Source organism: Bactrocera dorsalis, chromosome 3 (assembly GCF_023373825.1).
Source record: "Bactrocera dorsalis isolate Fly_Bdor chromosome 3, ASM2337382v1, whole genome shotgun sequence".
NCBI lineage: Eukaryota > Metazoa > Arthropoda > Insecta > Diptera > Tephritidae > Bactrocera > Bactrocera dorsalis.
The window spans coordinates 7,535,165-7,556,602 of NC_064305.1; the positions used below are offsets into that span (position 1 = coordinate 7,535,165).

Below are 21,438 nucleotides of genomic sequence, written 5' to 3' on the forward strand. Positions count from 1 at the left end.
TTTTTTATTTTTGTACATTGTATTGTAGTTAACTCCTGCGAGTATAACATAAAATAACTATATATTTATGTCCTGTATATGTATTGTAATTGTGTGTCGTGCATATGCAATATATGAAATAATTAAACATATACACACACACACTCCACACGCGCACACAGCCGTATAAAAATGTGTTCTATATGATTGTTTTATATCCAACAATAAACTACATAATCGAAAAATATAAACAAATGCGTTTTTTTTGTTAAAGATATGCTGTAAGTAGCCATTACACATATTACATAATAGTAAAAATCCTTTTTGTAATTTTCAAATAATTTTTTAAAAATAAAAATATTCTTAATACTGTCGCGCCATGAAGTGTGATTTAACAGTCATGAGGTGACCTCACGGTAAGCTGGCTGTTAGCTGGCTCTATAAAAGAAACGCAGGCACCGTGCCTGGCCAGTGCTGAGGTGACTGTCGCGCCGTGAAGTGCTGTGATTTAACAGTCATGAGGTGACCTCACGGTAAGCTGGCTGTTAGCTGGCTCTATAAAAGAAATGCAGGCACCGTGCCTGGTCAGTGCTGAGATGACTGTCGCTCCGTAAAGTGCTGTGATTTAACAGTCATGAAGTGATCTCACGGTAAGCTGGCTGTTAGCTGGCTCTATAAAAGAAACGCAGGCACCGTACCTGGCCAGCGCTGAGGTGACTGTCGCGCCGTGAAGTGCTGTGATTTAACAGTCATGAGGTGACCTCACGGTAAGCTGGCTGTTAGCTGGCTCTATAAAAGAAATGCAGACACCGTGCCTGGCCAGTGCTGAGGTGACTGTCACGGCGTAAAGTGCTGTGATTTAACAGTCATGAGGTGACCTCACGGTAAGCTGGCTGTACCTGGCCAGTGTTTAGGTGAAAAACAGTTTTCATGGCTATCAACCACTAATCGACCTTAAATCCTGACATACTTAACTCTGGCGTTGTTAAAATTGCGTCAAATTTTTTATGAGTTTTTTATTTACAGCATAGAATTAAATATATTTCCTTGTCGGCGCTAATGGCAGTGTAGTAAGCATTGCATATTAGCTGTTCATAATCATACATATAGTATATAACAAGCATTTGTATAAGCATACATGTAAAAAAATATGTACATACATATGTATGTATGCATATCCTAATCGTTCATTTTTGAATTCAAATTAATAACGCGCATGCAACATTACATATTTGCACTGTCAAAACTGTCATTTTGGCAACACTGCCGCAAACAGTTATAAATCCCGTTGGTTTCCGAAAGTGCACAAAAATTGGTGCAATAACTTCTGGTTAATTACAAAGTTCGATGTGAATAATAGTAGATCAACATATTAAGTTGAAAGTGCGTGTGAAATAGTGCAGTTGCACAGTGAAATTTGCATATAAAATGCGCTTATTAATTGTAAATGAGTGAAATTCTGCACATGCATGTGGAGATGTGCATACATATGTAGTGTTTTTATAAAAATTAGTGGCTTTCAAACTATAAATTAGTTGGTGGATACTTGGTAAATAATATTTGGAAACTCATGTATTTCTAACAAGGGTAAGTAAGTAAAGGTTTCTTCACTGTTGGTACAATGATTTCAAAAATAGGAAATATATTAAAAAAAAACTCCTTAAAGAGTGTTACGATTTCAATTCGAAAACTTCTCAAACTGTTAGCTCAAGCTAGCTCAAAAAAACAACACTCTTTATCTACCACGAAATCTCTTCTCCCAAAAGTCTGTCTTCAAAACACTTATTATACATTAATAAAAGAGTTTGTTTACTTTTTAGGTTTTACCTTTATATATTTAAATTGCTTTTTCATACTTACAATTTTAATAATTTTATCTTAAAAAGTTAGTTGCCCCCTTAACACAACGCATTTTATTTTTACATCACTAGAATCTTTTCTTATAAAATATCAAATTTTTATTTCAAAATATTCAACTATTTAAAAGAAGCGTAGTAAAACAATAACCATACATCTAATATGATTTAGCCCCTGCTTATTATTTATGTACTCATTACAATAATTTAAGAAACTAGTTGATTGCTTTGTTTGATTTATATGTAAGAACTGTAAAATCAGTTCTATACTAGTGATGACTTAGACTATCTCATACCTCCACTGTCCTCCACTGTTTATCTTTTAGTACTACCTATATTGTCTGACCCAGAAAAATTAACACTTAAGTAAATTTGATTTAGCAGGTTGAACTGTTTTTGTTATATAAAAATAAAGAATTTGCACAATATAAATAAATATCATATTTAGCAGCCTACGTAGCCATTTCTATTGGTGAATCAGTTGAAAGAATGCACTTTGGTTATTATTTTTGTATTTGTTCATCAAGTTCCTATGACTTCGGTAATTGAATTTACCAACCTAACCAGGGCGGATGATTTATTTGAGCAGGTGGCACAAATGTTAAATTCACTGGTATATTTATAATGGCATGTGGCCGTCGTAGACTCATTAACGTCGATCGTATTATAACACCATTTTTGCCCAGCAAAAACCCGGCTGGTATATGCGCTTCTCTACTTGTGTTGTCATGTACCATTTCTATGTAATACTCAAACTCAGCCGAATCGTCGTCAAATTCTGTCATTATAGCTGCTTTGGCGCCCGCAATTTCGGCATTGATAGTTTTTGTTAAGAACGAACAATCGCTGTAAATAAAAATTATTTCGTTACTTTAATAAATATATGTATGCATATAGTACATTATTTATTTAAGTAGTATCGACACTAATGCATTAAGTCAAATTGATTAAGTAATCAAATTTGTTTTGACATAAGTACATATCAGAAATTTCGCTCTCATATCAAGGTTTAGCAATATGTATGTGTGTTGGTATCTAACCATCTAAGTGCCACTATAAATCTTTATTGTATTAAATACATAGTTTCCGTCGCTTGATTGTGCATTGGAAAACTTACCCTCTTTTAATTAATGCTACGTTGCCACGAAGTTCGCGATAGTTTCGAATTTTTGAGCATGCATCTGATGGTTGCGTTAAAACTAATCCGATTCCTGTAAAACGCTGTGAAACAAATGATACACCAAAATCTTTCGCCGGTCGCAACCGATATGTGTACTCCAACACAGCAGGTTCTGTTATCTCAAAGAAAACATCACCAGCTATAATATCCTGGGTGGTTATAATATCGTGAATGGTGGGATGATGTACTCCTAAATATAATTAAATTAATAGTATATAATCTGCAATTAACGCCGCAAAATATACAACTCAACACTACCTGATAAGGGCGCTATTACAAGCAATAGCAAATTGAGTGCAATAGCAATGGGATTTAAACATGTCAACGCGCACATTTCTTTAAAACAGTCTCCGTAGCCGAAATTGTTCAACACCGTTGACGGTGCAGCATTTTAAATATTTACATAGACGTATCTTAGGCCAGCTAATTCCTTAACTTTATACAATATGCAATTGTTGACAAAATCAGATGTTTCTAAGTGCAGGGTGCCAAATACGGTCGTTGCAAATTTTTGTAATTAATGTGAAATGCCACAGAGTGTAAACAATCAATAAAAAACTACGGAAACAGAAAATTCATTTGGAGAGACGGTAAATTGTGATTGGAAACCGTTTTTTGTTTTTAAATCAAAATGATGTAAGAATTAAAAAAAATATATAGATTAATGTCAATACTCTGTATAAAACCTTTCACAATTACTCCCAATAATTCTTTTGTGAAAGCGTAATAAGAGGTCCTCAAGAGCAAGAATTATATGCATATGTCACAGTCGGAAGAGAAGGATAAAATTAAGGCTGAAGTAGATGAGTCTTTGCAAGAAGATTGAGATTTGCAAAATGTAAGGATAGAAATGGAGTTAGCTAAATGTCCCACGAGTGACAGTGAGTAACAGCTGCAGAAAGCTCTGTCCGAAAAGCATATTGGACAGAGGGGAGCAGTTTAAAGTTGATGTGTGGCTGCTTACATCGGAAAAGCAAAGATATGCAAAGCTCCCGATAATTTTTGGTTGTTCCGCAGGTTACAATTCCCGGAAGTTCTCAACGAGCTTGTACTGTGGTTCAAATGGAGGGCATTGAGAATCACGAAGATTTTGGAGAAGTTTAAGCAGTGATTTTGTGGTGTTAATTGTCCTCAATCGGCTACGAAGAGTATTATCAAATATGCTGATAGCTTTGTAACCAAAAAGTCTGGGTCCAGGCGTCATGGTCGGATGAAGCAGTACAATTGTACTGTACCGTTTGGGCGAATCGGCATTGATAGTCCATCTCCCACAAATAAATTAAGAAACAGACGTGTTTTGGTTGTCACCGAGCGATTCAGCGAATTCCCAGAAAATACCCAATTCCTAATCAAGAGGATGAATCTTCAACAAATATGTAACGAGATTCGATGTTCCATTGGAATTACGTTCTATCCAAGAATGGAATCTCGCGTGTGCTTAAAGTCAAGGGATGTACCAGAAACTGGCTATCTAGGAAACGGATTTTAAATTTCGAAGATCGGCTAAGAAAGTCAACAACATCCTAGAAGACGGGATTAGAGACGTTAAAGCTATGTTTGGTACCACAAATATGTCTAACCGGGACGATCAGATTTAGGTAGAGGACAGTATGACGACCGCGAACAACATCGAATCGACGATAAATTGCTAGTTATTTGGTTAATGTCAGATACCCTCAAGTACCTTCTCCAAACTTATTTTTAAATTAATAAAGGAGGTTCCTCAGGAAATTTTTCATTTTTTTTTTAAATTATAAATATAAATCATTAAAGTCTATTAAGCGGCTTTTAAGCTCCAGTTATCATAAGATCAAAAAACATTGTTAGGAGAAAAAGACTTTTAAAGTTTTACGCGAACGTTTTAGAGCGTCCGTGAACCGTTTCCTAATTATCAAATTACTCGAAATATGTTTGTCGAAATTATTTTTTGACTACCTCTAACCCCTTAATCAAATAACCGATGCGAGCACATAATTTTTTTTCATGTGGATCTCTGTAACTGAAAATATTTTAGTGCTGCCACTAAATTGTATTGAAACATAATGGCAACACTCAAACGGGGGGCATTGTTGCGAATTAAATTTAGGCAACACTTTTGCGACCGGAGGGTATTGTCCGCTGCAGTTTCGATGTGTATCCCTTGCATTTAAGTAACCCTTTCATTGAGAACTCTGTCGAAAGCCCTTAGCGCCATCTTGCGAGGATAAAATGCACTTATTGCCACGCTGCATTTTCTGCGCTTTGCAAAGTATTTATTATGCCATAATGTTTGAATTGTCTTTATAACTACATCTAATTTGCTTAGAAAATTTTCAAAACTCTGTGCATTACAAAGTATGTTGCGTAAATTGAGCCAATTTACATGTGGCAGTGAAAATGCATGGTACAGGATTGGCAGCACTTATGTGTATGTATGGATTAGAGACAGGTAACCCTGGTTTTCGAGTTTTGTGGGGCATTTTTGTGAAGTAGTCGGAGGCGCTTTTGGACGAACGTCGACGTCGGCAGCCATTTCGATTTGTGTTCAGTGCGTGGAGTGGTGAAAGCAATTTTCACCGAGAGGAGCGCGCTGCATTTAGTTGTTTTAACGTTTGGACTGTGGCAAAGACTTTTTAGTTGGTAAGACACCCGCGATAGCAGATAAGCAAGGAAGAAAAATGTCAGCTCCCACGTGTTATAAGTGCAACCGTCCAGGCCACTTTGCCCGCGACTGCAACGCCGGTGGCGGTATGGTAGGAGGAGGAGGCCGTGATATGAGACGCGGAGGTGCTCGCGAAAAGTGCTACAAGTGCAATCAAGTTGGTCACTTTGCGCGTACATGCCCCGAGGAAGCAGAACGCTGTTATCGTTGCAATGGAATTGGACACATCTCGAAGGAGTGTTCACAAGCTGACAATCCCACTTGTTATAAGTGCAACAAGCTTGGTCACTGGGCGCGTAATTGCCCAGAGGCTCTTAACGATCGAAATGTTAGCAACATTTCATGCTATAAGTGCAACCGCACAGGTCACATTTCCAAGAACTGTCCGGATACAGCGAAGACATGCTACGGCTGCGGCAAGAGCGGTCATCTGAGACGCGAATGTGACGAGAAAGGGAGCCGCAATTAAGTAGCGGCATGACTTCGTATACTACACATACACTACAATTGAAAACAACTTATAAAAAAAAATAAAAGAAAAAACATAAAACAAAAAATTAAACTCACACTCTCCTTCCTTATAAAACCTATTTTCAATACAAAAAAATTCTAATTCCAATTTGAGCGCTTTTACGGCTCTTTGTAGCAAATGGCGCAGATATATTGAAGCGGAACTGCGTCTAAGTAATCCTGAGAAATTGAAATTGTTTGTTGTCGATCGAAATTGAGATTTACTGCTGCTTCATATTCATCTCCTCCAGTGAACATACACAGTCCAACCACGAACAACACCACATCATCATCAACATCATCTTCATTTAAAGTGATCTGACATAGCTAATTAACTGGGCTGATACGATAATGTTGACATAATGCATTTTTGTTTTTTTTGCTGTAAGGAGCCGGGTATCAGGCCCAGTTGAAGGAGCGGAGTATATAGCAGTCCGGAGTAACCCAAGAAAGAATATAACAAAGAAGAGCAAAGAAACCCAACTCAGAAGCACGAACCTTCAAAATAAAATTTCAAATATCACTGTGATTGTTTTTTAATTGTAAATTAAAATACTGGAGCTGCTGATTTGAGAACAAAATAGTTTTTTTCATTAAAATATTGCATTTTTGTTAGTTTTTTCTCCCAAAACAGTTTCGAATATCATAACTTGGTAGTTTTTGACTGCCTACATGTTTGTATATTTAAGTATACATATGTATATACTAAAGCTATAGCGAATCTTTGGTGGTGTTTCGTGTCGGTGAGCACATCGAATTTCAGGTTTTTCTCAATTTTACATTGTTTCTATGCACGGCGCGACCGGCACTATTAATGCTAACGATGCTGTAAGAAGCACATAATAGCAGCAGATGTCTTGATTTCATTTCCTATTTACGTGTGTAGTGGTAAATGCGCACAAATATAACGAAAGAGGATTATTGGCTTGTATGACTATGCGCCCAGTGTAGGGACATCTACGGCGTATTTTCTTTGGGAGTTTTACATTTTCATCTCACAATTATTTTACAAGAATTTATCTTTCACCACAACGCAATTTGTGTTGGAAAGTACAGTCACTACCATGGTGGAAATGTGGCATGCGTAGATCACGGGCTGGATTCCTATTTTACCAATGCAGTGTTGCGCATTGCAAATAATTTCGCCTTAATGCCTAACATATGTGCACGGGTACATTTCTATATGCTTACATATTTCTTTGTAGGTATGTGTGTGTATGAATTGTATACGTGCATAACAGTGTGTATATGTATTGGTGTCCATATGTTGAGCCAAGAATCAGTATACCTGCACAATTGAATTGCGGCAAGCAGCTGCTGCTTTCACTGCAGCCACAGAGCTGTCGCCAGTCAATGTATGTATTCGCAATTTTCATAAGCTGATTTCAAGGTCAAGGTCAGGCCGAAGAAGAAGCGCAAGCGCAACTAGGTCTCCAAAATACATATTTGACATATGTACATATGTGATAAAACTGAAGAGAAAAAATGTTCTTAAGTAGCTTGGGCTGCAACTCTCAATCTATCGGATATTTCTGTAGGTTTGACGGTTTGTAATTGTCTGGGCCTAATAGTGAATAAATTTTGATAGCAGAAGAAGGAAAGAAGCTATGTATATGTTTCCAAGTAATAACATATGATCAAAAATTACCCGGATTCACAAATCTTTTTTTTGTAGCCTTTTTGAGGCTATACACCCATTTAAACGCCTAATACAACTTTCCATACACTCTTTAGGAGCCTCAATTGGGATGGGTTTAAATTTTCAGAATATATTTCGAAATATCAGCTGATCAAATTTGACACGGATTGACAAAAACATCACGTATTTTAACACAAATTTTCTTTGTTGCTTTCAAAAGACAAAATAAGCATGCCTACTAGAGCTCTTGGTATTCAACCAACCGGATAGTGTATTATCCAAAAAATAATATTCGGTTTGTTGTATCCGAATAGTCGTAAGTGCTCAGGACAAAACTTAGGTTTGATACAAAACGACAAAAAATTCTGTTGAATTCTTGATTACCTTGCTTTAACGGTTGCGTTTTAGCTGTAAATAAATATGCATATCCGTTTCCGGCCCGTTAAACTCACCATTTATACCCTGAACAGAATATATTAAGTTTACCACGAAGTTTGTAAGACCTAGAAGGAAATGTTGGATACCCTGTAAAATATATGTTGTTGTTGTTATTGTAGCGGCAGAATTCTGACGAGTTGACAGGCCTTGATGATAAAAAAATTTGAGTCCGTTCCGGTTACGTAGACGCGACTGTCGTGGCAACGGATATATGTATGTATGTATATAGTCGGAGTGTCTGTATATAACCGCACTAGTTCATCCTTTTCTCGCCAAGATGCTGCTCAATTGTCAAAATCACCAATATCGGGACTCTATAGCATGGAGTTGCCTGCTTGAGTGGAAAATTTGTATCTTTGACGATAAAACTGCGGAAAGATTCTTCAGATCGGACCACTATAGCATATAGCCGTCATACAAACTGAACAATCAAAATTAAGTTCTTACTACTATGAGCAGAAAATAGTAAGACTTTGTTCATAATTTTACAATTCTTAATATATTGTCTTCCTCCTCAATCGAAGAAAACTGTCAACATAACCTCGATTTTTGATTTGCTTTGACGTGTTTTTCGGCTTCGGCCCACCTTTGCCACGAACGTCTTACTATTTTTTGCCCAAATAGGATATGGAAAACTTTTTCATTTGATGAGATATCTTTACGATTGATTATTATTGAAGGTAATGATATAAACTCCGAATGAATTGTTAAGATCGGACTGTTATAGCAGATAGTATCTGTCCTACAAACTGAACTATCAAAATCAGTTCCTTTACGAAAAACTTTTATATTTGTAAAGGGTATGTATTATAACTTTGGTGCAATCGTAGTTAATTCGAAGATATATCTTTTCTGTACACACACATACACTTAAATGTTATTACACAAACTTAAGGAAACTGAATGCATTTTTTTATTTATCGTTCTTAATGTTAGTAACTATTTTCATTATATTTATACATATGTAGGTATGTACTATGTATACAAACGTCGTCGAATATGCGAGTATATAGTACATTAACTGGCGGAGGGAAATAGAAGGAAATTGTAATTGGCCAAATACATACATACAAAGGTATATACATATAATATGCTTAACTAAAGTGTTGTAGGAGTTACGAGAACTTAAGTATAAATACATTGATGTATGTTTGTATGTATGCATGTGCGATTCATATTATGTATGTATGTATATATGTATGTAATTAATTAAACATAATTCAAACTAATAGTTGAGCACCTCTGTTCACAATTTTTGTAATTTGCTAGCTGAAAATCTCTAGCATCCAATTATAATATTTCTTTGATTTTTTGCTTTGTTCGCGCATTACGCACACATTGCTAAATAAAACATAAACATTCGATGCTATTTAACATTAGTATTAGTAAATAAACTAAAATAACACAAAAAACCTGCACTCAGCTGGCGGCATACACAAATGATATAGTCCACACAAGCCGTATCACATAGGCCACACACGTAGAGATATCCTACTGCACAGCATATATTATATATATACATAAAACATAAACTAACTTTAAGTTTAGACATATTTTCTGCTGTAATCACTTTTACTTGATATTGTGGGTAGATAACGCTCAAGAAGCGAGAGGAGAATTAACAGTAGCGGGGTAGGGAGAGATTCTGCGTAACAGTCGTAATACTTATAGCGTTTTCTTTTCTCGACGAAAATGTTGGCTCATTATATGGCCATAGTGCGCAAATGTTCCATTACTGCCTGCAAAATGTTTCATTTCTTAAATTATAAAGGAATAAAAAAATGGCACCCTATTATAAATCAGCTGTTGCATTGTTTACGTTCTTTATTACTGCATACAATAAAATAATTTATTAAATATACTTCAAAGTAATTGTTGAGCACCTCTGTTCCAAATTTTTGTAACTTGTAACGAAAAAACGTTTAATCATTCAACACTACAAACAATTATTTCATTGAAATACTTTGAAACTTTTTAAAATCATAAGTGAAAGTTCTCGGGACCACTGACACTTGTTTTGAGAGGGTCGAAAATGTTACACTTTTGCCTGTTTAGGAGACAATACTTGGAGTAAAACAGTTGCAACTGGCAGCCCGTGCATAGAGCAGTATAAATTCAACATTTTATGAGAAAAGCAAACGCTATTATTTTGAAAAAGTAAAAACAGCCAACGGTCAACGGAACACCAAAAGTTGCCGGCTTAAAAAAATAATTATAAATTGGGCAACAATTCGTTAGAAGCTTAATATAAACAATTTCATGCTAGTATGCATACATATGTAGCTTCAATTTAAATTTACAGCAATAAAAATCCTTTAAGCTGCCTTTTCCTAAGCCATTGCTGCAAAAATTATTGTTTTTTTGCTTTTCATGCCGATGTTTGTTGAGTCTTTCAATTTGATTACGACTTGCTTTCGTCTGCTGTTTGTTTGTTTGTTGCCTGTGCTCTACTTCTCCGTCTGCGATTGTGTCTTACTGCGCGTTTTCGTCGTGGCTCCAATGACTTTTTCAGACTTTTTGGTGCGTGGAAGCGTTGTATAGCTAGCCGACATAACCTGTAATGAAAATGCAAAAAAACACATATATATGTATGTATGTATATGTTTATAATTAAAATCTGATAGTAAAAGCGAAATTGTGAAAGAGAGTATAAGCAGGGCAAACAAAAATGCAACTGCACATGCTCAGTGGAACAAAGGAGCACATGCATGTATTATCAATGAGTGTAAACTTGATAGGCGCAAACTGTTTGAGGGCCAGCACATAGTGGAGCGCGTTGCCAAGTAGCTATAAAAACACAAAAAGCATATATGTAGTATAAAAGTATTTAACGCAATTGCACTTTGAACCAACGGCGTTGCACTCCACTATGCAATCAGCCTTACGCTCATCACAAGCCGATTAAAACATTTTAGGTTAGTTTGAGCCAAAGAAAAAATGCCACATATGTGCATTTCTTTATTGTATCCATGTAGATAGGTGCGCGTGTGTCGCCGGGCAGGTGTGTTTTTGGGTAAAACCGCAGGTACGTGATTTTTGCAAGCTGTTAAATGCGCTACGACGTACCGGCTTTGTTGTTACCAACCAAAATGCAAGCACATTGGCAAAAACATAAGTATGGGTTTCGGTGTATGAGTATGAATCGTATGTACAATTTCATGAGTTCACAAATAATGATGCAAGTTTATATGTATAGAGATGCGCAACTGCAAGCTGCAATTCCGAAATTCGTTGCAGCAACAAATATTAGCGGGGGGAACAGTAGAGTAGCAGCGGCTTAAATATAAACACAGTCCAACATTTTGAAACATTGCAACAGAAGTAGCTTGTTTTTGCTTACAGTTCTAAAAAAATTGTTGTAATTGTAGACTGTTTCTATAAGTGGGCCATTGTTGTTGTTGTAGAGGCTATAAATTAAAAAAAAATCAAATCTTTTAAGCGTATTTCGGCAACGTCTTTTAGCAACACTGTTCCTGCCAATTTCCTTATCGCTTTGAGTTTGTCTCGGAGTTTTTCTTTGGTTGCAGTTTTAGTACTTGGAACTAAACTACAATTGCGTCTCATAACGGGTAGTTGGCTTTTCTGCACTCGCCTCGCTTGCTTTGCCCGTCAAACTGTTGTTGCTGGCCAAACGCAAGAGATTGCTTTTTATATTTCGGAATATGTTCCGGTGCGGCGCTGGCGAAGGACTCCGCGAGGATAAGCTAGCCGCATCCACGCTACTACTAAGTGCCGGGGTGCTGCTCACAACATCGGCGGCTGGACGTGTGGGACGTGGCGGCAATGGTGGAGCTGGTGCTTTGCCTTTGTTGTGTGTTAGAGGGCGTGGCATCACTAATTTACTATCAATTGCAGTTGTGTAAGAAGATGAAGATGTTGTTGTTGTTGCAATATTGGCACGAAAATTATCTTTGATAGCTTTTAAGGTGTCTTGTAGTTCTTTGGCATTGATTTTTGGTTTTTCGGTAGTTGCTTGAGTTTCTACACCGGTTGTGGTTACTTGAGCCACAACTTGGTTTACGATTTCGGTGCCTTCTTTTATAGGTAAATCGGTTTGCGCGTAAGCAGTTGTAATCTCTTGCTGTTCAAAGTTGTCTGCATGCGTCTCTTCGACATCTTTCTCCGCCTTTGCTCCTTCAGCTGTCTCTAATGTGGGTAGCGCATCTGTGAAGACATCGCTTTCATTGTCCTCATCGCTGCTTTCGAGTGTGTTGTAGGTATCGCTGTTACTGTAAATAGAATTGTTATCCTCCTTGAAATAATAATCGTCCTTTAATGCTACTTCATCGATGTCGGCAATGGGCGCCTCGTGTGTCTCCTCAACTCCGTCCAACTCGGCTTCTAATTGCTGTTGCGTTACTGCGACGCCGTCAGCCGGTGGTTGGTCTTTGAGTTTTATAATTTCTTTAAGTTCAGTTTCTATCTCAAAGCTACACTCCACATCATTGATCTCATCAATGGTTTGCATTTTTCCAAGTGACAAGCACTCGCCGTCCTCGCCACTTTCTTCGTCGCCTTCGATATGTGGCATCTCCTCCAAAATTTGTATGCATTTCTGTATATCGACGACGGTTGGATCGTGTAATGTCTCAAAGTCTTCTAAACTTCCCCTAAACTCTTGAGCGCTTGGCCTAAACTTGTGTTCGGGTTCATTTAAAAGCTATCGGGATACGGGGTTTCAAATAAATAATATAAAACAAATTAAAAAATATAAAATATGCAGCAAATAATATTAAACAGAAACCTGTAAAAAAAAATATAAATTAAAACATAACAAAAATAAAATACAAGTAGTTTTTAGGTTAGGAATCACGAAATATCGAAAATTGAGCGATTATTTCTGAATCGTTTGCAATTCGAAAGCCGCGTAAGAAAGAGTGCATGATGCTTGTCGGTTGCTGTAGCAAGAAGTGGTGTGTTTCGGTGGCACCAGACCTTTTTGGAGGGCCGTGAAGAGAGTCAGGACAAGCATTTTTGCGCGACGTGCTTCCGTGAATGATGCAAGCCGGAAATGCCGTGTTCTTTAGAGCAGAGGAACGCGAATAAATTCTGTGTGGAACTCAGTGAATCTGCGACAGAGACGTTTGATGTGATCATGCATGGAATGTTTGCTTTAGCAAGAAGTGGCGTGTTTCGGTGGCACCAGGGATTTTTGGAGGGCCGGAAATAGGTCGCTGATAAAGACCGGAGGAATAAGCAAATCCAAAGTGAAAACGATGCTCATTGTTTTTTTAACATCAAAGGCATCGTCCACCATGATTTTTTTCGTCTTGGACAAACCGTCAACGCCAAGTTTTACATGGAAGTCCTCAAGAGACTCAAACTAAGCGTCAATCGGGTCCGTCAAGACAACGCAGCCGATTAAAAGTTGCACCACGACAACACCCCGGCTCACACTGCCTTTCTTGTGAACAGCTACCTAACCAAGACCGGCATCCCAATGCTTTTGCAGCCGCCCTACAGCCCAGATGTGACCATCCAGACTTTTTTGTTTCCCTGCCTGAAAAGGCCGATAAAAGGCTAGCATTTTGAGACGACAGAAGGGATACAAGCAGCATGTACCTCGGCTCTCAAGGCCTTCCGTGAGGCCTTCAATGCTTGGAAATCGCGCTAGCAGCGCTGCATCGACGCAGAAGGAGTCTATTTTGAAAGTTTTTAAAGAATTGTAGCAATTGGTTCAATAAATTTTTTTAAATCGACTCAGTCCTATTACTTTCCGTACAAACCCTGTACTGTCTTTGTTCCATGTTAATTTCTACGATTTAGCACAAAGGTTTGAGATTTTTTCGGCAACAGAAACTTTGTTATTGGAGATAAATAATTTAATATAATTTTGCTACATGTTATAAAACGGTATGCGCCTGTGCATATGCAACAGCTGCAGAATGTCACTACATACACATATGCAAGCTGCAATTTTGTGCGGCATCTTTTATTCGCTTGCGACCGAATGCAGCCATTTCATATAGAATTTTGTTTAAAAAAAGTTTAAGTAATAGCAAAACAAAACTATTTCAAGTTTTGCCCTGTGAACAAAAAATCTCTAATTACTTTGAATTTTAGAATGCTTAAATTTCGAACAATTTTGCTAACGGAAATTAATAAGTTTGTAACCGTTAGCGGCAGCAGATTTGCTACCGTGCGCAGCAAATCCTATATTTCATTTAAATGCTTTTTTGTCGCATGCTACAAAAAATCAAATCTAAAACTTTTAAAAATTTTAATTAATAATTTTTAAAAACTGCATGCGCCGCTACTTTAGCGATATACATTTTTAAAAATTGAGATATACCATATTTATCTCAACAACATTTTCAATTATTATATCTACCATACATTTTAAGTGCAATTCGCTACACTGAAGCCACAAAGTAGCATAAAAATAATGATAATAATAGAAGAAAAAAACATAAAAGCATCAAAGCTTGCGCCTTACCTCTGTTGTACGCCTGGCTTTCAAACGTGTTTTCGAAGCATTTGTCATCGACGATGTTCTGCTTAGGCCAACCGATACCGGCTCGGCGCTGGAGTAACCCGAACTAATGTCTTCCGATGATCTTATATTGTAGCTATTGGCGACAAGAATGAGAATTCCTTTGTTAAGCGCAATTGTTCATGTATATACATACATACATATTTACATATGTACGTGTGTAGCAGAAAGTCAATGCTTACTTAAAACCATCCGCACCCTTAGCAACATCCACCTCGGAGAAATACATGCCGGTTGAGTGGCGTGTACCCGACGCTGAGCGGGCAATACTTGCCTGCGGACGTGGACGCAGCAGCCGTTGATGTGAACGCATTTGCACGACTTCGTCGATCTGATGGCGCAATAAAATGTATGCATGTATGTACATATGTGTGTGCGTGTGTGCAGTTGTATGAAGAAAAATGATTATTGTCAACAATTGAAAAGGCGCTATTGTTCAGTTATTGCTTTTATTGTTATTGTTGTTGTTTAAATTTTTTATATATATATATTTTTTTTTTATTATTTATTTTTTTTTTTTATCTTTTTTATATTTTTTTTAATCATTTTTTTATATTTTTTAATTTTTTACTTATTGTCAACAATTCGAAAGGCGCTGTTGTTCGGTTATTGCTTTTTATTTTATTGTTGTGGTTGTTTTTTTTATTATTTTTATTTTTTTAATTTTTATTATTTTTTTAAGTTTCTATTATTTTTTTTTTATAATTTTTTTTTGTTATATTTCAGTTATTTTTTATATATACATATATATGTATAATTTAATTTTTTCTTTGTTATTTTTGTACTACTTTTGTACTTACCTCGTCCTGTGTGCGTTGCACATCTGGCTCCGAGAGATCGCTCAAGCTGTAACTGCGTCGCAACGTTTGCACCAGGTTGCCGCCACCCTGTTGTGTATAAATTATGCGCACAACAAAGAAATTTATCAGTTGCGTTAACTTATATACATAAATACATATACCTATACAGGTATGCAGCAAGAAATTTTTCATGTGTTTGCACTTAAGGATGAGTGTGATATTGTGCCGTTAAATGAATGTTGTTTAGATTTTACAATGAGACAACAGCGATTAATAGCAAAATTAGGTATAAAAATTTTTAGGCATATATTAAAAATTAATTGTAAAAAAATTGTTACAAACTAATAGTGTCTTAAACAACTAATACAAGCATACATAAGATTAATTAGCATTTTTTTATTAATAGTTTGAATTGTGGCGTTTCGAGGTTATTGGCTGGCAAACGTCGTCTGCTATCGTCTGCTCAGAGATCATATAACTGCATACAAATGTATGTAAATGCTTTCGTGCCAAATGATGCAGATCCCAGCTACATACAATATATAACTGCATTTGTGCATTTATTCGATTTCGATGTCCATGTCTGGTGTGGCATCGCGCAATTTGCGTCGTCCTCTTATGCCTGCGCCCGTGGCTTTCGCCGTAGTCGCTTTGCTTTGTTTACTATCACGTGTTGTTGCTGTTGTTACTGATGTTGTGGATGTTTTGCGTGTACGCGCCTTTCGTGAGGGCAACTCACGTGAACGTGCCGCACCCTTTTCTCTACTTTCCACCACCGCCAGCTCCTCTTCGATGAGCATTTGTTGCTCTTGGCGCATAAGCGGCAACAAATCCAGCTGCTCATCGTCTTCCGAAAACTCCAATTGTGCCGCATTCAATTGACCAAGTGAGACGGAACGTTGCATCCAAGTGGCATCGCCAGCAACACAATCTGGGTCATCGCGTTCGCTGTTATGTGCATTACGACGGTACCGATCGATCTCATTGTCCGAATGTGAGGTGCTCAGCTGTGCTGGAAATTGATTGTTGCCAATTGTGCCCATGCCGAACTGAACGGTCTGCGTAGGTATGCGTCGTCGCGTGCGTGTACAATTGTGCGTGTGTGTTTGGACAAGCGTGTTGTTGTTTTTGTTGTCGCAGGGCGCGAACCAGCGTGTATGCGGCGGATAAGCGTTCGTTGTTGTTTTTGTTGTTGTAACGCGCGTTTCACCGTGTATGCGTGCGGCGTAGTGTGCGTATGTGTGAGTTGAATTGCATTTTGTTTTGATTTTTGTGAGTCATATGTTAGATTGTGTTAGGCGTTGCGTGCGTTATAGAGGAGGAACCAAAGGAAAAGAAAATAAATATTATTCAAATTAAAATAAATCAAAAAAGCAAGAGATTATTGTGAAAGTAAACAGACATAGCAATCAAAAAATGCGCCAATTGTAAACGGTAAATGACTTTTGGACTAAGACAATACGAAATTGGTGGCATAATAGATGCAGTTTTTTTGTTTTTACTTCAAAAATAATTCTTAAAAAAATCAAAAGACATTTAAAATGACGCAACATAATACATTTATTTGTTTTGGCATACAAAATGTTTTAATGATGAAATCAAATATGAAACCGCTTAACTAAATTAAATTAAATTTATAAAATATATATAACTGCGATGCATATGTTCAAGTAATGGGCGCAGCTGCATTTGTTTAACACGATTACACATTTATAAAGCTTTAAAACCAAAGAAATTGCAAATTTTATGTTTAATAACTACAACTTAAGCAAATGGCTTGCATTGAACTGCATAGAAACTAAACAAAAAGCTAGTCTGTTGTAGCACAATTGCGCCCCAGTCGACCAAATGCATCTTCAGCGCGTCTAATAAGCGGCGTATTATTTGTTTTGTTTAAAAATGATAATTTTTATTATATATTTTTTACTTATAATGATGATGTTTGATGAGTTTCGGTTAAATACGAGTATTTTGCTTGCAGTTGTGATGAACACAATGTAGTAGTGAACTTGTTTACATAATGATTTTTGATCGCTAAAAAAATATGTGGCATTTTTTTAATTATTGCTGCGTTGAAAAACATTTACCTTGAGCGCTGTTTGCATGATGACATTGGTAGCATAGTTGACGCCTTTGGTGCCCAATTGTAATACAGCTGAGTAGCCACGTTCTTTGGCTTGATTGAGGTACTCGTCGATTTCCTAAAAATAAATTATATTATATTTATTTTGCTGCTGTTTATAGTCATAGAATTTTTCAAAGAAAAAATACTTTTCTAAACGTTAATTCGAATGTTCGTTAAAGCTGCACTAACACTATAAAAGCTTTATTGCATATTGTGGAATTATTTATGTATTTGAAAAACAACAACAAAATGTTTCGCACCTGTTCTCTGCGTGTTAGCATGGGATGTACGAACTTCCTGTACAATGTAGAGCTACCCTTTGTAGCGGGCGACAAAAGCCATAAAACAATGATCACTTTCACTTCATAGTAAAATGGAAACCATGAAAGAAAGATATCCGTAAATGTTTCGATGCATGTAAAGAAAGCGTACACAATCCAATACATCATCCATTTCACCTAAAAAGAGGAAATAAAGTTGTAATCAGCTATTCATAGCGTACTTTGTTTAAAAAAAAGCATTTTCATTACTCACATATTCTTTCACATTTTTGGTGCGTACAGCCTTGTAAGAAGCGTATGCTGGATATAGAGTACCAAAGGATAATCTGAAAGCAGGAAATATAATATTTTGTGCCCATAAACGTGGCGATATAAATGTGGCTATCAAAACTAAAATACAAGCCGTTGTAAATGAAACATGGGGCAATGGCCAGCTCTGCACTACTTCCAAAAAACGTCCGAACAAAGTCAAATTATGCACAACCTGCTCTGTATTTATAATATTTGCATCAACTGCTGGCGATTGTGTGCTCTTTTGTTTAAAATAGAATGCACGGCGTACATTGTCCGGTGGTGGTGGCGGCTCATCGTCGTCAATATGCCAAGTATTCGGGTATAATAATGTATTAGAGGCGCCAAGGGAAGGGCTGTCAACATTATCAAGTGAATGCCCAATAAATGCTGCTGTTGGATTACGATTATAATAAATAAACGATTCAGGTGGTGCATCTAAAGAATAGCGACGATAGTAACCACTGTCGTCCGTTGCGTACATGGGCGGTGGATACGCTGCTATTGGGTTGGCGTGCCACTGTTCATAAAATGTTGCGTTGCCTGGCTGTTGGCCATATTGTAAACGTTGTGGTCGCTTTTGTAAGAATTTTTGCTGCTGGTATGGCACCTCCCGCGGCGATGGCCACTCTCCTCCAGCATGATTCTTCCAATCGCTGCTATGCATTTTACTACACACACAGTACCAGCTTATTGGCCGCTTTTATTGCGGAGGCTTTCTGCTAGCGTGGCAAGCATTCAGTTTCCAGTTTTTTTCTTAAATTGGGTATTTTGTAAAATTAAGCGAAATTTTTGAAAACAATCTACTATAAATGCCAATTATTTGCCTACTGAACAGGCACTGAATAGAGTTTGTACTGCGGCAACAATATATTATGCTCAATAGCAATTTGCACAATACAATAAAATTTCTGAATGAGTTTTGTAGTAGCAGCAGACGCTCATATTTAAAAATAGCATGAAAATTTCGAGTAACATTTCGAAATCGTTTTCGAAACGTACATTCGGCCTGTCTCGTACACTAAAAATATGCTCAACGAGAGTGAAAAGTGGGCAACAGTTGCACTAGAAAAACATTAGCAGCTGAGTTTGGCATGTTGAAACGATTGTATGCGTATCGGTGGTAAAGTTGCGAAGGATCTATGAAAATTTACAAAATGTATACTTTTCTAAATGGAAGTTTTGTTTTCGATAACAAATCTATAAACAAGTACATCAAATTGTAAATATTTATATAGACGCGTTTCGTATTTCTTTATAGCGGCGACCATAGCATATTAATCTGTTGTTTGATTTCTTGTGCTCTGCTCATTCCAAAATGCCGTGTATGACTTTTGAAAAGACGTAATGGCACACAAATGTATTTATTAATGGACACACATTCTATGACACATTTATTGTACATACGATCGTTTGCTTATAAACTCCATACACTGCTTACAAATATATATATATATATATTTACTTGCAAATTGTTTTGTGTGCCCGGAGTACTTGAACGACGCCTATTCATTCACGCATGCGATAGAGTAAATGAAGCGAACTACGCGCACTTTTTTTGGTGAACGAAATTGTTGCAGTTCAGTTACCTGAAAAGTGGTATTTCTAAATATGTTAAGGTTTAAAGGAAAACGGGTAATGACGTGTCGCCGACAATTGGTTTAACAAAAGCTAATAAAAATGTTACTAACAAGGCCCACATATAACGGTTCGGTAGTTTCGTCTGCTTTATTTTTTTCTGTATGTTTTTTGTGGCTTTGCTTGTAAGCAACAGCACAGCAAGCGTCGTCCAAGCAATCAATGCATACGCCGCTACTGAGTCTAATAATGTCAGACAATTCGTGCAAAAACCGGAAGTAGTGACAGAATGCTTTTAACATTTTCAATTTCCTAAATAGGCAATTGTATTTTAGTTTTATAATTACTATCATTTTTTTATACTTTCAAAGTTTACATTATAAGAAGTGTATGCCAATCGGCGCATTGTGTTGGGTACTTACATTATGAATCGGGAGAGCAATGCACTTATCATGGTGATTAGCTTTGTTCTACAAAATTCACACTATAGTAGCACCTAACGTTGCACTTCGTCGTCCTACTGTCGTCTGCCGCTGCTTGGTGCCTCCTCGGGTTAAGTAGACACTGAAGTTTACACGCTCACATCAACGTAGCTATCGGTCTGCCTAATTTGTGTGCAGTTGTTATAACATGCGAAATTTATAAGAATAAATTAACTAGAAAACACTTATGTATATATATATATATATATATATATGTATGTACATATGTGACTTATATGCTAAAAGATGCAGTTCATGCGACACATAGAATTCTACCCGTGTATACATATGTTTGTAGGTACTCCTAGGCAAATACGATATTATCCCGTAAATCAACTTCAATTAAATTTTGCACAAATACTTATTTACACATGTACATGCCCAAACATCTTGCTAACAGCATCCAAACCGCTAAACCTTGTAGTTGTTTGAATTACTTTTTTTTGTCTATATAAATTATGTATGTGCGCACAATAGCAATATTTTTTCTATGGCAATTTGTAGTTTCTTTTTGTTTTCAAGTAACCTTGGTAAATTAAATTTCATCACATTAGTAAGAGTTATAAAAAATCCTCACAACCTTGCATCCTCCCTATTTGTTTAACGATTTTTCCTGCTATTCTTTTTTTCTATACTATTTTGCTTAACACAGGCCAATTAGGTGCAATTATTATAAGAACAAGGGTACATCAAAATCTTTAAGCCATTCTCTTACTTTTTATTAGTACATACCTTTGTTATTTCACGGCTACTGATTCTTAAACACCAGTGCGAGTCCTCAAATTCTTACGCCTTTATTGGCCACTGTTACAATAATTTTCAGCCTTTTTGTTAATTAAATTAAAAACTTCATATTTCCTTAATATTGCGCTTAACTTAACTACATTTATTTATTATATGGCTTAATATTTTCACACATCTTAGTTTTCAGCTGTTCTCCTCCAGCGACTGATTTTTAATCCCAACCAGCCAGCCAAGAAATATGTATAGAAACAAAACAACACAACACCAAAAATCAACAATCAGTGTTGCATTTTGTGCTGTTGTACACTATTTAGTGCCGCTTTGCTAAAATGTACAATTAACTAATATATGAAGTTTAGTTATAATTAGTTTATTCTATATTCATATATATATATATATTA

The 21,438-nt window shown here is 36.6% G+C and overlaps 3 protein-coding genes across 6 annotated transcripts; 1 reads left to right on the top strand and 2 right to left on the bottom strand.

The window, feature by feature from the left end:
• Nucleotides 1–2,202: 2,202 nt before the first annotated feature.
• Nucleotides 2,203–3,486, bottom strand: LOC105226847 (PRADC1-like protein). Its single transcript, XM_011205943.4, has 3 exons — nucleotides 3,274–3,486; nucleotides 2,953–3,205; nucleotides 2,203–2,681 (listed from the first exon to the last, which is right to left on the bottom strand). The coding sequence occupies exons 1-3, from the start codon at nucleotides 3,347–3,349 to the stop codon at nucleotides 2,387–2,389; spliced, it is 624 nt and encodes a 207-aa protein (XP_011204245.1). The 5' UTR covers nucleotides 3,350–3,486; the 3' UTR covers nucleotides 2,203–2,386.
• A 1,981-nt stretch (nucleotides 3,487–5,467) lies between these two features.
• LOC105226848 (CCHC-type zinc finger nucleic acid binding protein) lies at nucleotides 5,468–6,747 on the top strand. Its single transcript, XM_011205944.4, has one exon. The coding sequence runs from the start codon at nucleotides 5,673–5,675 to the stop codon at nucleotides 6,123–6,125; it is 453 nt and encodes a 150-aa protein (XP_011204246.1). The 5' UTR covers nucleotides 5,468–5,672; the 3' UTR covers nucleotides 6,126–6,747.
• A 2,386-nt stretch (nucleotides 6,748–9,133) lies between these two features.
• LOC105226849 (receptor expression-enhancing protein 1) lies at nucleotides 9,134–21,281 on the bottom strand. Of its 4 annotated transcripts, XM_011205946.4 has the most exons (10): nucleotides 21,026–21,281; nucleotides 20,234–20,416; nucleotides 18,196–18,268; nucleotides 17,922–18,119; nucleotides 17,624–17,737; nucleotides 15,537–15,623; nucleotides 14,919–15,067; nucleotides 14,680–14,812; nucleotides 11,584–12,903; nucleotides 9,134–10,798 (listed from the first exon to the last, which is right to left on the bottom strand). In XM_011205946.4, exons 2-9 carry the CDS (start codon nucleotides 20,263–20,265, stop codon nucleotides 11,791–11,793), a joined length of 1,899 nt encoding a protein of 632 aa, XP_011204248.2. In that variant the 5' UTR covers nucleotides 20,266–20,416; nucleotides 21,026–21,281; the 3' UTR covers nucleotides 9,134–10,798; nucleotides 11,584–11,790. The 4 variants fall into 4 exon arrangements, with proteins under 4 accessions (XP_011204248.2, XP_029406304.1, XP_049309891.1 ...); XM_029550444.2 differs by lacking the exon at nucleotides 11,584–12,903 and having other exon boundaries at nucleotides 21,026–21,279; XM_049453934.1 differs by lacking the exons at nucleotides 20,234–20,416; nucleotides 21,026–21,281 and having other exon boundaries at nucleotides 18,196–19,144.
• Nucleotides 21,282–21,438: the final 157 nt, after the last annotated feature.

Excerpts from the sequence above, each read along its gene's own strand:
- LOC105226848 (XM_011205944.4), top strand. The coding sequence starts at position 5,673 with ATGTCAGCTCCCACGTGTTATAAGTGCAACCGTCCAGGCCACTTTGCC.
- LOC105226849 (XM_049453934.1), bottom strand. The coding sequence starts at position 18,900 with ATGCATAGCAGCGATTGGAAGAATCATGCTGGAGGAGAGTGGCCATCG. Across the intron at positions 17,738-17,921 it reads TGCTAACACGCAGAGAACAG|GAAATCGACGAGTACCTCAA; the intron begins GTGCGAAACATT and ends ATTTATTTTTAG. Across the intron at positions 15,068-15,536 it reads TGCAACGCACACAGGACGAG|ATCGACGAAGTCGTGCAAAT; the intron begins GTAAGTACAAAA and ends TTGCGCCATCAG.
- LOC105226847 (XM_011205943.4), bottom strand. The coding sequence starts at position 3,349 with ATGTGCGCGTTGACATGTTTAAATCCCATTGCTATTGCACTCAATTTG. Across the intron at positions 3,206-3,273 it reads TGTAATAGCGCCCTTATCAG|GAGTACATCATCCCACCATT; the intron begins GTAGTGTTGAGT and ends AATTATATTTAG. Across the intron at positions 2,682-2,952 it reads GTAGCATTAATTAAAAGAGG|CGATTGTTCGTTCTTAACAA; the intron begins GTAAGTTTTCCA and ends TTTTATTTACAG.